The sequence below is a fragment of the Ascaphus truei genome, chromosome 18 (genome assembly GCF_040206685.1).
Source record: "Ascaphus truei isolate aAscTru1 chromosome 18, aAscTru1.hap1, whole genome shotgun sequence".
Classification (NCBI taxonomy): Eukaryota; Metazoa; Chordata; class Amphibia; order Anura; family Ascaphidae; genus Ascaphus; species Ascaphus truei.
Window position 1 is genome coordinate 18,146,049 of NC_134500.1, and position 18,687 is coordinate 18,164,735.

Genomic DNA, 18,687 nt, shown 5'->3' on the forward strand with positions numbered 1-18,687 from the left:
CGGCAGCAGCAGCTAATGTTGACTTTGATCTTAACCCGTGATCTAAACTCAACAAAATGTAACTTGCTTTTAAACACTTCACATGACAATCCTGTATGCGCCCAGGGTTCCTGTATATAGCACTCATTCAAGTCTGATTCATTACGTAGCACAGTGGTTTTCAACCAAGGGTTCCCCAAGACTAAATTTGGCGATGTCCAACATTTTATTCTTCAAGGCTCAATACTTGAATTTGTCAATATTTCTTTATTCGCTCATTCAGAAAGGTTATTAAATGTTATACTATATTATAAATTGGGTATAATATAGAATGTTACTTATTTAGAAAATATCAGTCCTATCTCAGCAATAGTATTTTATGTAAATTACCTGGGGTTCCACAATCAATATTTAAAGGTCACATAGGTCACCATATACATGTGAAGGGTAAGGCCTCGGCCATGCTCCCTGCTGGCGTGCTGAGGCGCAGGGAATGCGGGTGCTTTCCCTGGCCTTGCGGTTGCTTACCGCACGCGCTGTCAGCGGGCCGTCAGGGGCGGGCGCGTCACTGGCCGGGGGCGGGCCAGTGACGTCACGGAGCTGGTTCGCCCTCATTGGGCGAACCGCTTTAAATTCCCGGCCTTAATTCCCGGCTTTAAATTCCCGGCCTTAAATTCCCCTAAGACCTGCGCTTCCGCAAGCGCGCGGAAGCGCAGGTGAGCCCCTACTAAAGCCGCTCTAATTGCGGCTGTAGGGGCTCAGTGCTGAGCGTGAGCGCACTTCCGCCAGCAAGCAAGGAACATGGCCGAGGCCTTACACAAGTCTTAAAGCAGCAGTCCGCGCTGATTGCCATTTTTTTTTAACTCTTATTTTTTTTATTTACTTACTGTAAGAGATATTGTCTTGCCTTTTACAGAACTGTTTTTATTTTAAAAATGTTATGCTTCGTTCAAGAGGCAATCGTTACAAATATTACATGTACGGGAGGTAAAAATGCCGTTTGCGATCTGAAGGTTGCCATTGTACCAAGTGCTAGAGATTAGGAAAATCGTCTTTTTTAAAGACTAGAAAAACATTGTTTCTTTTAAAGAGAGCATGAAATGCTCAGGGGGAAAGGTACGAACATTATGATTTTAACTTATATATACACTTCTGGGAGAAGATGCTGCTGTAAAGAGGCAGTCCGCGTGGCCCTTTAATTTAAAAAAATATATATTTGAAGCCTTTGATTACTTTTATTGAAAATTAATTACCTATGATGCCGATCGATTCGTTCCCCCGTGATCTATCAGCAAAGATCCTGCTTCACAGGGTTCACTTAATGGCCACCTTTCAGTTTCCATCAATCCTTTAGTTAGTGAAACACAGCAATTACAATGTATTTTTATATAACTAGGATAACATTGACTATTGTTAGTTTGCAGCTCAAACTGCTGGGAACATTGGTAACAAATTATCACAAACAGGAAAGCGTCACAAAGATCTTGCACTGCTGGGGAGGTGGGCTAAACCTGCTATAGAAATCAAAGGATGCTCAGTATATTATAAGTATTAAAATGACATTAAGAGTTGAATTAAAAAAATTAAAATAAAAAGTAGTAAGCATGATCTAATACTACAGAACTGATTTATCTAAAAAAACACATGTCGGATATTGCATGGATTGGAATACCATCACCTGCTCTCTTTCTGTTTAACAACTTAGCAAGTCACCGTACACAACGTATGTTTATTTGCCTCCAGCCCGAGAGATACTTTATACATTATATATAAATTTAAAAAAATTCTCAAAGAAGACAGGTTTGTTAAAAAAAAAAAGTGTTTACTGAGGAAATAAGTATAAACAGGGAAATAGGGATTGGGAGATCCCTCGCTCAGCCAATGTACTGGTGCAGAATAAGGCTGCTTTTATAGTAAGCACTGGCGCGCGTGTGGCCGCGCGCACGGCTTTGCCCGTGCACATGACGCACGTGTTTTTTGCCTATAGTCCAAACAGTGATGCGCCTGGCTATGGGGCGTGGCCATGACATCAGAAAGGTAGGCCTCACTGTGATTGGCTCAATGTCACGTGGCACCAACAGCGTGAAAATACCAATTTCTTCTTTCCTCAAACCTGCTGCGCCAACGCTCACAGCCGTGCGCGTCTCAACTATATCAGCGTCAGGCTTACACATGCAACTATCATTGACGTGCACACTCACTATATTACAGGCCTAAGAGTGGAGCGGTGCACTGGGACAGATTAAATACAGAACTAAACCAAGAAAAAGGTCCCAGACTAACATGCACTCAAGCTCTCTCAGTGAAAACTCATAATGGAATTAATGGTATACAATAAATATACGGTTCCGTGTAGGGAGTAGTGAACCACATCAGATGTAATATAGGCATTGGAGACAGCATCTGCGTACCCTAAATGACCAACAATCATCTTTCTGCTACTCCATCTTTGGGACCGAGGTACATTGTACCTATATACAGTGCACAGTGATATATCACATAGGTGTAGGCAAGTGTTTCCAATTTGATATAGAGCGTACTGTATAGACATTTCTATTCACCATTATAGCAGGTTTTTACGATAGTTCTGTTGGTTTACCGACCTCATTCGTCGTTGTTTATGACCATATGTGTCACTATTAAAATTATTTTATACCTATTTAGGCTTCACCTGGGGAGCCCGAGTGTAACTTAGTTTGGGTCCACAGCTTTTCTGTAGGTCCATCGACCTCATTCGCCGCTATTCAGGAGCATTTATTTTGCACCTGTAACTAAAATATTTATTTTATACCATTATCAGTTTTAACTCAGTGAGCTTCAGTGCAAGTTAGACTGGGACCTTTTTCTTGGTTTAGTACTGAGGAAATACAAATTAAATACAGAAATTCATTTGCCAGACCAAGTCGAGCATAACATCTGTTTCGTGCCAGAGGACTCTGGCAATGCGGAAACGCTGTACAATTTAATACCAATTCATGGAAGTCCATAATCTACTGATGTCCAATAGATAGAAGTGTTTATTCATTCAGGATCTGCAGAGGAACTTTGAATGATCTGTCGGATCTTCTCGGCATCACAATTCACATTCTGGTTGGTGGAATCAATCTTAAGCGCGGCTTCATAATCCTGGAGACCTAAATGGTAAAATCAGAGATAATATGCCATTTTAAAGACGAGAAAATCTTCAACAATGTGTTATGTTTCACTGCGTACAATAAAATGTAAATGTCATGTTCTTTGGCATTTTATTGACCTGTCGGCTCCTCTGACCGTAAAGTTAATTTAAAGCAGGAGCTGCCGACCTGTAACACGCCAGATGAAAGCGCAAAAAATAAAAAAAAATCGACTCAAAAAGAAAGGAACAATGCGAAATCCTTAAAATTAAATAACATGACGGTGGAAACATATAAAAATTAACATACAGTTTAAAAATGAACACAAATTTTAATAACTTATTTACCAATTAAAAACAAAATAAATCAAATCAATTTAAATAATGAAATTCAAATGTAAATGAAGCTATTCCCCGGATTTGTTTTGTGCGCAGACATCTGCACCGCACGAAGACCTGTATTGACAGACACACAGGTGGGCGCCAGCTTCTACGATCGACCTCGGAAATCTATCCCAATATTGAGAAACTGTTACCGGAAATGCAAGTTCAGAAACCACATTGTAATACAGTATGTCTCAGTTTTTTCTTTTTTTTTTTTTCCTTAATTAGGATTTCAAGTTCTCGTCTCGTTAAAAAAAATGTTTGAAATTATTACAAATCTTTTTATTATCCTTGTTCACTTTTCGCATTATTTAGTTTAGGTTTAGCTATTCATTGTCTTTTGCTATGTGCCAATACATTGTAATTTTACTGCCAGTCATTCAGCCCTGAAGTCTTCCTCATTGCCCTGTGCATGCTACCTTTTTTCTTGCTGATTATTTCACATAAGCTGGAGCACGCCAACAGAAGTCTGCATGGATAAGGATCCCGTGTGTACCTAAAACCAGTCCTTTTTTCAAAAGAAAAAACTGGCTTACACGGTCATGCATTGTGGACTATATTGACTTTATATGTTGTGTGAACTACAGAAAGACATTATCTAAAGCAGGGGGGCGCGGGCGGTTGCAGAGGTCCCACGCTCTTCCCCAAGGCATTTAAATAAAATGACGGGGGATCGTGTGAGGCCCCTGCAACTTCACTTACCGGGATTCAGATGCATGGTGTGACATGTCGACATGGCAATGCGCGTCGGGACCATGTGACATCATGTCACATGACCCATCGCCATGGCAACGCATCGTAAAATGACGACGCGAGGTCATGAAAACATGTAACCTGACAAAATTGTCACTTCATTTTAATAAATTGCCTTATTTAGGCTCTTTTCAATATAATAGAACAGGGGTGGCCAACGCCAGCCCTCACGGCCATCAACTGGTCAGGTTTTAAGGACATCCCTGCTTCAGCACACGTGGCTCAATCAACGACTAAGTCACCCTGTGCTGAAGCAGAGATATCCTGAAAACCTGACCTGTTGGTGGCCCGTGAGGACTGGCGTTGGCCGCCCCTGTAAAAGAATATACAATGTTTTACTACCAATACATCATGCAGAGTTATAAATACATCTCATCCATTTCCCCAAGCAGAATAAATAGCAGCCGAAGGCTCTTAAAACCTGGATGTATTCCAGAGACAGTTTTACAGGCCGATGTGTTTACTCCCCCATAATCACTGGTTTAAACTGCGCTGACATCCACAAGCAATCAGTTATATTGAGTGAGTTTCCAGCATCAGTCTTTCAATTAAATCCCACAACCTGCAATGATCAAAGCCACGAGTAAGTGAAGAGTCTACACATATTACAAAGACATCATTGACTTCTGGGATCCATTTTTTTTCTTCTTTTAAGAGGGGTTAATAACAAAAACAGAGGGTAAATCCTTTAGCAAGATGTATCGAATAGTGTTGTGGAGCTGAACACACGTAGTTCAATAAGTCAAAATGTTAAGACTCCTTAAATGGGTCTGGATTGACAGAACCCTTCAAACTGCATCCAAGTGGTCCATGAAGGATTCCTTCAAGTGGTAATAAGTGGTTACCACACACAGTTCATTCAGTTTTAATAGATTATTTTAACATCACCTTAACAGGTCTAACATTACATGAACTGTTAATGGAAGAGGTACACAGATCCTTCTATATAACGGTCCAGCACGATTATGCCATTGAACAAACGTGTCACAGACATTATTAACACAACTACTTTTAGTCAGTAAAGCACTAAAATAGCCTATTCTATTCAAGTTGAAAATTTCTCGCGCAGAAAATGCAGGCGGTCCTCAAACCATAAAGGCCAAAAATGGGTGAAAACATGATCTTTTTCAAACTCTGCTGTTTGATTATGTGATCGGTACGCCTTTTTATCACACAATTTGCCACCAATTTACATTTATCTGCCACATTAAGATTTCCATTTTCTATCACCTGCAATAAATGCCTTTTTTTTTTTTTATGTATTCTCAGATGGTTCACAAATATTATTTTACACAATGAATGGTATACAAAGAAAACATAAATTATTTAAATACTGTATCAATATTTTCTGCTTCGTTGTCAGAGTAAATGACAAATCAAAGATGGCGATCTTTTAACTACCCTCTAACTCAATATTTCCCAACTCCAGTCTTCATGTACCCCCAACAGGCCCGGTTTTAAGAATATCCCTGTTTCAGGGCAGGTGGCTCAGCTTCGACTGAGCCACCTGTCCTGAAGCAGAGATATCCATAAAAACTGGCCTGTTGGGGGTACTTGAAGACTGGAGTTGGGAAACACTGCTCTAACTTGTGCTGTTAATCAATAGGGAAGTTATTCCTACACACAGGTTAGTCTCTGTTTGTGAGATGGGGTTGTATACATGAGTAAAGCAATAATGTGTACACGAGTGATAAAGACATTTGACATTCCCATTCCTGATCAAGAATTGAATCCTGCACATTAGGTGAATACTTCAATGTTAATATGCCACAGAGATACCTGCGGCCTTCATTCTTTAATGAGCTGTCCTACCCCCTGCATGAACGTAAAGCAACTGGGCCTTTATTTTAATCATTTCCCCCCTAGGTGGGAAGCAGGGGGTCTCAGGAATTGAAGGTCATACAGTGGTAGGTCATACAAAGCCGATATTGAACCACTGTCTCTACGTCTATGGCACATTCTTTAACACTAGTCCAGGGGTGGCCATCTCCAGTTCTCAAGTGGCACAAACACATTAGGTTTTGACGATATCCCTTCTTCAACACAGGTGGCTCAATCATTAACTGAACCACTGATTGAGCCACCTATGCTGAAGCAGGGATATCCTCAAAACCTGACGTGTTCATTTCAGCTCCGGGTGCCCTCTGCTCCCCAATGTACTTACATTGCAAGGTGCCCTGGGTTTCTCCTGCATGTTTAAAGCTCCCACATCACGCGGAACAAAAGGAAGTTGCAAGCCATGACGCTGCGGCTTCCTCTTGGCCCGTGGGACCTTTGAACCGCCATGCTGGGCACCAGCCGGAGCTGCTACCGCCATCACCTTCCAAGGCAATAACTCGGGAGGCAGGGGTCGCTGAAGCATAATCAACGCAGTTCAGCTGGAGGGACCCCCTGCTTTAAAAAAAAAATCACCAAGAGGCTACGCTTCTTTACAGATATAGATTTTACCTTCCACGTAGAGCTCCAGCTCACAGAATGCTGCCCCGCGCCTCACATGGGCTTTAACTCGGCCACTTGCATTGGCTGGTACTGGTGGTGTTAGCAGCTCCAGAGCCTACATTTATACACAAAATATGCATTCACATCATCAGATACACAGACATCGGAGCATGCGTTTATATTTCTTCTGATCCCACGAATAGCAGGGGGGAAAACGGAGTTTGAGAATTCTTGTGGTGGAAAAAAAAAAATACTTTAAAAAGTATAGATCAATTACTGAGCAGTTACAGCCTCGATAACGTCCAAACTATCTTTATTCATAATTAACATACAAAGATGGCTGCATACACTGGAGTTTCCATAGGCAAAGCCTCCCTTCTTATTTCCATTAGCATTAGAAATAGTGGCTGGAGGTTGAATTAACACTTGATTGCAAACACTCCCCCATTCAGAGACCCCCCCCCCTGATGAAAAGCAAATTGTTTTTAATTTCCAATGAAACCAAAACAGCCAAATGTTTGCTTTAGCCATGGTTACATTTGCTTAAGGAAGACAATGACATTGTCCAGTTGTTTTCAAAATCAATCATTAGTAGGTCATACAAAGCTGATCTCTACTTCCATGGCATATTCCTTAACACTATTCCAGAGGTGGCCAACTCCAGTCCTCAAGGGCCACCAACACATTCGGTTTTCAGGATATCCCTGCTTCAGCACAGGTGGCTCAGTCATTATGACAGCCACTGATTGAGCCACCTGTGCTGAAGCAGGGATATCCTCAACACCTGACTTGTTGGTGGCCCTTGAGGGCTGGAGGTGGCCACCCCTGCCCTATGCACGTTGTAATTTTCAGGTATACCTTTGAGGAGTCTTCAATGGTTTTATGGAGGTTCCTTAGCTTCAGATGGCAGGCAGATCGATTGAGATACAATGCTGGGATCTTGTTGTTCAACCGTAGAGCCAGGTTGAAAGCATTAATAGCTGCAAGATAGTCTCCCGCTGCAAACAGCTGGCTGGGGCACAGATCAGATAATATTAATGCAGTTAGCAAGAACATACAGTCTTAACCATTTTGCAGCCCTTTCAAATTGCGATGCAAGCCCCTCTGGCAGTGAATGGGTTAAACCCCCTCCCCCCCCTCCCAAAAAACGTACTAAACAGAATAATTGTGTAAATGTTCTCTATCAGGGGTGGGCAACGCCAGTCCTCAAGGGCCACCAACAGGTCAGGTTTTCAGGATATACCTGCTTCAGCACAGGTGGCTTTATCACTTACTGAGCCACCCGTGCTGAAGCCGGGATATCCTTGAAGCCCTGACCTGTTGGTGGCCCTTGAGGACTGGAGTTAGCCACTCCTGCTCTATATAATACTTACTTCCCTTTATCCTTTAGCCATTCTGGATTTTTCTCCTCTTCCTTCAAGTCTTGAAGCTCAAGATCGTCAACATTAATGGCTCTTCGGGCCTCGGCCTGCTGGTGTAGCCACTGAGAGTTGAACGAGTACATTTTAATTAATGCACTTTAAATGTTTTTCCTTTAAAACTGCCATTTCTGTATCCCCCCCTCCCTTTTTCTTTTTTGTACCTTCCAATCAAATTCAATAAAAATTCTAAGTTTAAAAAAAAAAAAACTGCCATCCCTACCAAGAAATATTATTTTTATTCTTTATGACCCAGGAGTTCCCCCTGCTACAAACCATATTACTCTGAGCTCCAGAGAAACCCATTCTCCCACAGTGGTGGAACTAGGCCCCGGTGGATTCCGGTGCAAGTTTAAAAAAATCCCCCCCCCCCCTCTCCCAACCGGGCACTACCTGTAGAGAATTTATTTATTTATAAAATGTTTACCAGGAAGTAATACATTGAGAGTTACCTCTCGTTTTCAGTATGTCCTGGGCATAGTTAATATGACAAATAATACATGGTTACAAATACAGTTACATCAATGAACAGGATATACATTATATTCAATACATTGAAGGTGCTGTGGCGGCAACGGAGGGGGCCCAGCAGGTGATTGCGGAAGTTGAGCCCTAACTTCTGTTTTAGGACCCCCTAGGTGGGATCCCACCGCTATCACCACCGTTCCACAGGTAGGGCCTCTGGTGGAAGAGGAGGAGGGTCTTTAGAAATGCTGTAATGCTAAAATTAGTGCCGAAGCAGCGTTCCAGCAGGTGGAGGATGGGTTCCTAAAGATGGTGTGTATATATGTACTACAAATTGCCTGCTGTTTTGTTGTCTTTTGAAAACTATTGATGCAGATATATATTTTGCAGGAACTCTTAACATTCGGTGCTCTATGCCAGCGGTGCGCAAACTGTGGGGCGCGACCCCCAGGGGGGGCGCGACACTGCCGACGGGGGGCGCGGGGTTTACAGAGGCCCCGCGCGCTTCCCGAAGGCACTTAAATTAAGTGCCGGGGGAGCTGCAGGGCCTCTGTAAACCTAACTTACCGTGGCTCCGGCGGCTTCCTCCCTGCGGCGCCATGGCAATGCGGCGTCAAAATGACGCTGCGAGGTCATGTGACGTCACGTTGCTATGGCAACGTGACGTCATTACGCCGGAGCGCGGGTAAGTTGGGGTTGGGGGGGGCGCGGGAGTGAGGGGACAGCTGTCAGGGGGGCGCAGGGAAAAAAGTTTGCGCCCCCCTGCTCTATGCCATTATTCAGGAGCGATCTTCACAGTTGTTTGGGCTGCTTCTGCCACCGAGCGCAGGGAGGAAACAGATCTAGGTCATATTGATCACTGTAAACACTCGAGAGATTCACTAAGCTCCGATCACATGGCGATCCAGCGTTAACTGCCGCAGGTTAGTGAATGTCAGTTTCTGCCACCAGACATTGAAGCACTGAGAGGGGTTCTAATGTGATAGTCACTGTAAGGTGTCATACAGGGGTGCAGTTACCTTCAAAGAGAAGATGTTACATGACTGAGCACTTTCACTGTACGGCAAACTCATTATATGTGATTACCCATGTGCTCACATTACTCTTTTTTTTTATAATATGCAGTAAATCATTTCACACAATATCCAATCCTTTTTCATGTTTGATCAAGTTCTAGTTCATCTGGTTTAATCTCTTACAGGCAATTAGGCCTCCAACACTTTACAGCGCCCAGTGAATACAACGTCATTTCCTCAAAAGATTGATGGAAATGTACCAGGTACAACAAACGCCAACTTTATCACGGGAACACAAAGCTGTTAAACAATTCCCTTTCTCTGGTGTCTTCCTCAACGTTCTAGTAGGTCTCTGCATCTTGGAGAAGTGTACGTTTATGGTAACCTTTAAGGGATCAGCATGAAAGTTCTTCATAGATGAAATGACCGTGTCCAGAGCTTTTGAGACCTCACAGGTTTGTACAGTTGAAGAGCAGAGGTTCTGATTGCTCTGTACACTAGAATTTCATCTATTAAGAACTCATGTTGGTCCACTAAAGAATATCACAAATTTACAGCCTATTTAGGTTATTTTTGTGTTTTTCCAACAGTGCTACCGGTATTCAACATGTGCTCATTATCTCTTCTTATCTGAAGGACAGAGAGGGAGCTTCTAGAGCTTGAGAATGTAGACGTTTGTTGGCACATTTCCTTGCATACATTTGATTGGCCAAATACAGCTGCCACATTATCTTGAAGGTATCAAAAAATTCAAATATTTAAATTAGTAACATAATACCTTTATTTGGACCAAAGTGGTTTACAGCGTACACACTTTGAAACCTTCCAATGTTTGTCTTTAGGACTAAAGGGTGTGAAGAGAAAGATTCAGAAGACCAAATAGGAGGATAAAAATGATACTGTGGCCTGCAACCTACACCTGTGCAATAGGACCAATTACCTGATCTTCTTCTGCCATTCGGGACTCCCTCAGAGCAGTAGGGAAGACGCGAGGTGTGAACTGGATCTTAATACAGCCAGTCGCCCGAGTGGAGGGCAAGACCTTCTCATTCAACTTGAAGATCACATTGCTACTTCTTTCAGCTGTCATTACAGAAAACACAGGTGTTCTTTATTTAATTACCATCTGCCTTGTATATCTAAAATCAGAGAGAGAGAGGTCCTGCCGCACTCAAACAACAATCAACAAAGTCTTATAGACATTTTCATTCCAATGTTATTGCAGATGTAGCCAGATTATTTGTTTCCGGAACCGGGCAGACTGCGGGCGAGGCTGCTCGAACACTGGAGGATCGTCACTGTAGGGAGCCTGGCCCTGGCTTTATACTTATTCAGCGGCGGCTCCAGAGACAAAGAGTCGGCTACCTTTATACATGCACAACGTTTCGGGATTTATCTCTTCGTCGGGAGAATCTGAAAGAAAACTGGAATTAAAATGTCCACACGACTTTGTGGTTTGCTGTTTGAATGCGGCAGGACCTAACTCTCCGATGTACTCTCATGACGCTTTGAGGATTCCCGCCACTCTGTACCAACATCACAGAACTACAAAGATCAAGTGGATTTTGTGGATCGGGGCCCATGAATGATGCTTTAACCCACTTAGCACTTGAGGGGCCTGTCACAAGGCACTGAATGTGTTAAAAGGTTTTGATTTTCCACCTCTTTGTAAATTCGCTTTGCCTCTGTGAAACCCAAGACTTTGTTCAAAGTTCTAGTAGCCGTATTGGTCATGGATAATTGTAGCCTCGTTGTAGGTTATGATACCGGTTAGGGGACCAACATGAGAGTTCTTCTCGGATAAAGTTATAGTGTACAGAACATTCAAAGCACATAGGCCATGTCTACAGATGTACTTCGAAAAACAAAATTGCTGTACTGTTCTTTAAATTATTCCTAGCTTGACCACAAGAGGGCACAATAGGCACCAATTTATACAATAAAAATGCACATCTAAAGACTGAAGGGCCTTGTAATCTTAGCAGCTACAAACATTGATTAATCAGTCAATTATGGATTCTTCTCCGGGTTCTAATTAGCAAGGCACTTCCAAAATCCATCACACACAACTGAAAGTATGACCATCTCTCTAGAGAAAACCCTTCAGAGTAATATTACATAAAAGCAACCCCATACCTGGATATCTCACTGCAAAGGCTGCATTATAATAATCTTTAGAAGTACCAATGTAATCAAAGACAAACCAGCATTCCCCTGCAATGCATGTCTGGTTGTGCCATGGAGACTGATTTTACAATACAACTCGCACTGTACCTCTCGGGCAGGGATTTGAGGTGTTTGCGCATAACTTGTTTCTCTCTTGCTTCTTTTTCTCCTCTCTTCGGGTCCGTTTCTGCTCCTCTTCTTTCCTCTGCTGTTCCTTCCACTTCTCCAGCTCCTCCGTTGCCTTCTTCCGTTCTTCCTCTTTCACATCTTCAATTCGTTTTCTCTCGGCTTCGTCTATCTAAAAAGAAGATGACAGCGATGTTGGTACGGGGATTTGGGGCCAGCTTGGGAATGTATAGAGAACACAAGTGGAACTTGGAGACAGCAGTGCAAGGTCTTGAAGACATTTCAACTAGAGTTATTCTCACAGTCCTCCATAGCTCACCAAATTAATTAAGGGGACGGATAATCTGATTTATAAGGAGAGGCAAGCTAAATGTAGATTTGCTTACATTAGAAAAGAGGCGTGTAAGGGGGCATGTGATAACTATATACAAATATATTCAGGGTGAAACTCAAAGTTTCTGATCTTTATATAGGTTCGGGCCTCCCAAATGCACACCTGAAGATGTACCTAATTATTTAAACACCGGATTCTAATTATCCCCTTTCATTTAGCAGACAAAACCATGATTTCACTTACATTTTGCACATACCCTACTCTTAATTACTCCTTGTTTGTCTAATTCTTACATCAGTTTCTTTCAAAAGACATGGAATTGGTTAATATAACGCCTATTGGATATTTAAGACAACACTGCTTTTGATTGAAGAAGGTTATCATGGAAATACTATGGAATTTCCATAATTATCATTGCGGTCACAAATTTGCTCTCGCCACTGTATGTGCTAGAGGAGCATGACTTGCATGTGATTAATCCTTGTGATTCTGGTTAGCTCTTTTGGTTACAAAGAATAAAAGGATACAAAATAGTTCTGGAAGCGCTACTGGTCTTGGAAATATAAATCAGTTGTAAGTTGTTAAATAACCAATTGTGCCCCTTTATAAAGCATTAGTAAGACCACCCCTTGAATATGGAGCACAATTTTGGGCATCACTTCTTAGAAAAGACATTTCAGAATGAGAGAGAGTGCAGAGAAGAGATACCAAATTAATAAAGGGGATGGACAATCTAACTTATGAGGAGAGGCTAGCTAAATTAGATTTACATTAGAAAAAGGTGTATAAGAGGGGCTATGATAACTGTATACAAATATATTCGGGGACAGTACAAGGAGCTGTCAAAAGAACTATTCATCCCTAGGGAAGTACAAAGGACTCGGGGTTCTTTACAGTAAGGGCAGTTAAAGTGTGGAATTCATTACCCATGGAGACTGTGATGGCAGATACAATAGATATCTTCAAAAAAATGTTGGATATCTTTTTAGAAAGGAAAAATATACAGGGATATAACATATAAGTAAACATGGGAAGGATGTGGATCCAGGGAGTAATCTGATTGCCAATATCTGGAGTCAGGAAGGAATTTATTTTTCCCCTTATGAGATCATTGATGATGTGTCACTGGGGTTTTTTGTTTGCCTTCCTCTGGATAAATATACTGTAAGTACAGATATAGGATAAAGTATCTGTTGTCTAAATTTAGCATAGGTTGAACTTGATGGACGCATGTCTTTTTTTCAACCTCATCTACTATGTGACAAATAGGTCTTCATAGATTTGCTAGTGTATACAGCGATTTAAAAACCTGACAGGTCTCTTCCTCGTGTATACTGACAATACCCCTGAAAAAGAGACCTTGGAGATATACGGATACCTGCAAACACTATCTTATCTATGAAGAACTCCATGGATGGTCCATTGAAAGAGATTACAATCTACAACATAAATACAAAGCATTTAGCAAAATAATGCATAATAAAAGGACAGGCTCGGGTAAGAACATTCATTCTTTTTTATCATTTTGCGGTCTCTCTTTCCCCTTTTCTGATGCTTTATTATTGCGTGGGTTTAGAAAAGCAACTGCTATTTAGTTTTGGCTGGAAAGTTAATATGTTGAGAAGTTTAAAAGGATGTAGAGAAATCCCATCTTTCTTCCAGGGTTGTCTACCAAAAGTCAGTTTTAAAGAATATCTACATCTGATGTGGACTGTGACAGGGCTTTAACTCCTGTCTAAATAGGGCTCCAAATAGAAAGCCTGTATCTGGCTGATGAGTCCAGCAGGGAGTTGGTTTATTGCAGCTACAGACAAATAGCCAGTCTCCACCTGGCTCATCAGTCAGGTAGAAAAGCCTCCTGCTTAAACTGTAGGGGATCTCTCTAGCACTAAGGAGGTGGGTGCAGCCAGAGAGAGATCCCAAGGAACCAGACCCTCTATTCCAGGACGCAGCAAACCATGGAACTTATCAGAGGAATCATCCCGGGAACACCAACCCAGACCCTGGAGTGCAGGAAGAGAGCCCCTGATTGGGCTTTGGGGTCAGAGGTTGGCAAGAAACATAGCCTCCCACCCCTGCAGATAAGGACTGGGAGGTGTGATTCAGCCCAAAGAGATGGGCCTGTTTTATTTGTTTATGTGTATGCTGCCTTAAAGATGTATTGTTTCAAGCTAAGGGTTGAAAAAAAATTTTCCCCAATATATATGTCTCCCTGGTTATACCTATGCACTCATCACCTACATCCAGGGTGGGAAAGGAGCACTCTCCAGCGGTGTGACGCGCTACCTCTCCCCCTCCCTCCGAGCCCGCTCCAGCACATGTGTAACGCGCTCCCTCACCCCCCAAACGAGCCAGGTCCAGCACATGACACTCTCCCTCCCCTCCGAGCCTGCTCAAGCAGCAGAAGCTGACGCTCTCTCCCCCCCTCCTGGCTAGGACCGCTGCGGTTTCTGCCGCCGCGATCAGGTAGGTATGGGGGGCGGGGTGCTTGATGATGTGGGGGACTGCTGAAAGGGACTGGGGAAGATGAAGGGTGCTGAGGGAGGGGGAGATGAAGGGTGCTGGGGGAGGGGGAGATGAAGGGTGCTGGGGGAGATGATGATGAGGGGGGGGTTAAATGAGATGAGGGGGGGTTAAATGAGATGATGATGAGGTGGGTGAGGAGATTATGAGGAGGAGGGGGGGTGAGAGGGAGCTTGAGGGGAGTTGCTGTCTGAGAATTTATAAACTTGTTCAGTGTGTGTTTAAAATTTTGGCATGCGCAACATAATACCTCAATTTTTACATGGTGTGGCTATTTTCACTTCTAATTCGCGACACCTGTGGCTACATTGAAAAATAGGTTGCCCCCCCTGTCCTACATGAACGAATAGACATATACAGGATATTTGTTGATAGTGTATGTAGGGTTGTGAGAGTGTATTTAAACTAGTCAATATTGCTAAGGATATATACAGCCATGCATTAGTAAATCCTTCCCTTGTTCTAACCATGCACGGCAAGTACCAATTTACCTTCATCATGACCTCAAGAGAGTATTTTTCATTTTCTCTTTTCTTTACAGCCTTGGCGTCTGCATCTTCCTTTGCTTTCTCCTGGGTTCTAGTAACTGCATTTTCACGTATTCTTTGCATCGTCTCCTTCTGCACTGCAATAAAAATGGTTCAGCGTTTAATATCGAATAAGAACCAGAAAAGGCGTGTACACAAGCCATCCACATATTCCACACATGGCATTACAAACTCTGCATTCGTATACCTCCAAAAAAGTCAATTACAGTATTCACTTTATTTAAAATAAAGAAAACGCATTGAATGCCATTCTGGCAGCAAACGGGTAAATGGATTTGACTGACATAAACAGTGAGAGTCCAAACACCCAACATAGATTTCACTCCAAAAAAGGTTGGTGGTGGACTCAAATCAATAAGTAATTATAATATAAAAAGGGTTCAAAATCCCATAACTGGGCCCCCCAAAATGGAGCCCCATTCACAAGTAGAAGAATAGTCAGGGACAAACTCAGTCAAAAAACAGAGTCTGCACGCAAACTGTTTTTCACTGAGTTTTTCGTTTGCGATTGTGCTAAAAGTAGCAACATTTTATATTAGAAAGCAGGGGTTCCCAAATGTTTCTGTATTGAAGAACTCTTCCGTGCTAATAATCATTTAGAGGTGCATCGAGATTATGTATGTGCGCGCGTATGTATGTGCGTGTGTGTATGTATGATATATATATATCCCTCTCTATATACAAAAAACAAACGTGCAGGACACTCAAACAGGTATATCAAAAAAATAAGATACAGCTCAACCCCGTTATAACGTGATCTGTTACAACGCGAATCCGCTTATAACGCGATGCAAGCGTGGCTCCCAATTTTTGTATTTATGAATACTTTACAACACGATTATTGGTATCTAAAATACTTTATTGTACAATGCATACAATGCAGTTCTCCATTTGATGTGGCAGCCAAGAACAGTGGAAAGACAAATCTAAGGCTGTCTCACGTTTTAATCTGGTCTGTAACTGTTTCATACGCCCATAATATATATTTTCTTTAACTGTGCATGCAATGTCTTGTATATAATGTATACCTTGTTCATTTATGTAACTGTACTTGTAACCATGTATTATTTGTCTTAACTCTGTGCCCAGGACATACTTGAAAACGAAAGGTAACTCTCAATGTATTACTTCCCGGTAAAATATTTTATAAATAAATAAAGAAATACAATTGTACATTATTTCTAACGCGATCCGCTTATAGCGCGATGTGATTCTTTGGACCCCAAGCACAGCGTTAAGGGGGTTGAGCTGTACTTATCTTTGCAGACAGGGTGCTTGCAGAGCAGCTGGGATCACCATCCAGCCGTGGAAATAGATAAAACAAAAATCAAAAAAATACTGCAGCACTCTCTGTCGGATATAATTAAGGTTTTAATGCATCAAGCAAGCATAAGGGGTCAAGTACAGAACCCCTTATGCTTGCTTGATGCATTAAAACCTTATTTACATCCGACGGAGAGTGCTGCAGTATTTTTTTTATTTTTGTTTTATCCCTCTTTATATAGATATATATCTCTATATATCGATCGAGAGACAGAGAGAGGGAGACAGTATATATATTATACACATATGTTTTAGAGATCTGGACCAGTACCTAAAAATCAGCCTTTAGTAGTGATAGAAAAATCCACAGACTGCAGGAGGAAGCAGCAGGAAATGAATATTGCAAGTCCTCAAGGACCATTACTGGTCCAAAGGTCCACAATTGGTGAACCATATTTCTGAAGGATATGTAACAATTACCATGTGTGTGGTATGATGATTGCACTATAAGTATGGATAATATATCTAAACTGTAATTTCTCAGCACTTTTACCATTAGACATGGCAAGCGTATCCCACATGGAAGGCTCTTTCTTATGAAGCGTGAAGACGATAATCCCATTTCCAATCTTTGCGCTGCTTTTGCTGTCATCGATAGGAGCAAAGAGAACAGCTTCAAAGAGGAAGGGAGGAAAATTCACCTAAGGAAGAAGCAAAAATGAAAATACATGTTTACATTCATTAACAGTAGCAATAATCAAACTATAATAGTCTGTTACGAGTCTGACGCCTATCCTTGGCTGTAATGTCAATATTGTTAGCAAAACAGTTATGTCCAACGAGGAATATAAGAAAACATTATGAACGTATATTACGGTGTGTTGTTGAACAAAACAACAATATGATAACATACAGTACAGCATTTATTCTCCATAATGTTTTTAGGGCAGGACTTTGTTATCCAAATAGTGGTATTTATTATCCCTAAAGAAAAATATCACTTGCCTGGGTTTTCTTTTCGTGACGTTACTGCAATGGTTGGAGCGTAAGGAAACGGGTGTGTTATTGGCGATAATAGGGATGTACTACGGATTACATTAATTACATTGGAAAAATCACAGCTGATGTGGTGAACTGATATTGAGCATTGTATTGATAACGGAATGTAGCGATTTATCGTGAAACAACATTAATCGTGGGATTGTACCAATTTAGTGATCTGTACTATCCCTGGGAATATAGCATAATTATTCATTTGGATTTTCTGAATGTACCATTATATTTATTGATCAGCATTGACCATGGGAATGTATTTAAAATGATTAATCAACATTCCTCCTGGGAATCTATCTTTGGATTTACTGATCAACACCGATTATGTGAATGTGTAATTTTAGTTATTCACAGGCATTGATCCTGGGAATGTATCATTTTATTTGTTAATCAGTATTGATCCTGGGCATGGATCTCTTTATTTATCAGTATCAAACCTGGCAATTATATATACAAAAATAATATATATTTAAAATAAAAAAATATATTATTTTTTTCTTTTAATTTATTGTGGGATAATTATTTTAGTCATGCACACCCCTTGGCACAGAACCGCCCCCATCCCCTCCGCATTTAAAGCGGGGGAGCGGTCAGTCCCACAACTCACCTTCAGATACTCCTCCGTACACAGCACGTCGGACCCCAGGGCCTTCGCCCCCTTTAACGGCAGGGACACATACACCTCCCTCTCCGTTTGCTGCCATGTGTAATCCCTCACAAGGATCGGCATGATCGTCTCCGGCTCCCACGCTCAGTAGGACGCCAGGCTCCGTTGCTATTGGAAACAACAGCTTCCGGTTAACGTCACCCCTTCCCCGCAGCACTTCCTGGTCACCCACGTGGGGGGAGGGAGGTGAAGATCTGGGGCAAAGCATGATGATGGTGTCTGTGTGGGTGGAAGCAGTAATGTGCAGAGCTGTCAGCTCGCTGACCTGCGGTGTCAAACCATTTATTTTAGTATCAGTATTGTGGAGGGTCACTGATTCCATTCATTAACCTTTCCATGATATAGTAGATGAGGTTAAAGACATATCCATGGAGTGCAACCTATGCTACATTTAGACAGCAGATACTCATCCTATATTTGTTTGTTTTATTTATAAAATGT

The 18,687-nt window shown here is 41.8% G+C and overlaps 1 protein-coding gene across 2 annotated transcripts; it reads right to left on the reverse strand.

Moving 5' to 3' along the window:
* Positions 1 to 1,789: 1,789 nt before the first annotated feature.
* Positions 1,790 to 18,363, reverse strand: DNAAF4 (dynein axonemal assembly factor 4). Of its 2 annotated transcripts, none has more exons than XM_075575746.1 (9): positions 18,187 to 18,363; positions 17,080 to 17,227; positions 15,207 to 15,340; positions 11,841 to 12,030; positions 10,507 to 10,649; positions 8,041 to 8,150; positions 7,526 to 7,679; positions 6,677 to 6,782; positions 1,790 to 3,113 (listed from the first exon to the last, which is right to left on the reverse strand). In XM_075575746.1, the coding sequence occupies exons 1-9, from the start codon at positions 18,307 to 18,309 to the stop codon at positions 3,001 to 3,003; spliced, it is 1,221 nt and encodes a 406-aa protein (XP_075431861.1). In that variant the 5' UTR covers positions 18,310 to 18,363; the 3' UTR covers positions 1,790 to 3,000. The 2 variants fall into 2 exon arrangements, with proteins under 2 accessions (XP_075431861.1, XP_075431862.1); XM_075575747.1 differs by having other exon boundaries at positions 15,207 to 15,335; positions 18,187 to 18,324.
* Between the last annotated feature and the right edge of the window lie 324 nt (positions 18,364 to 18,687).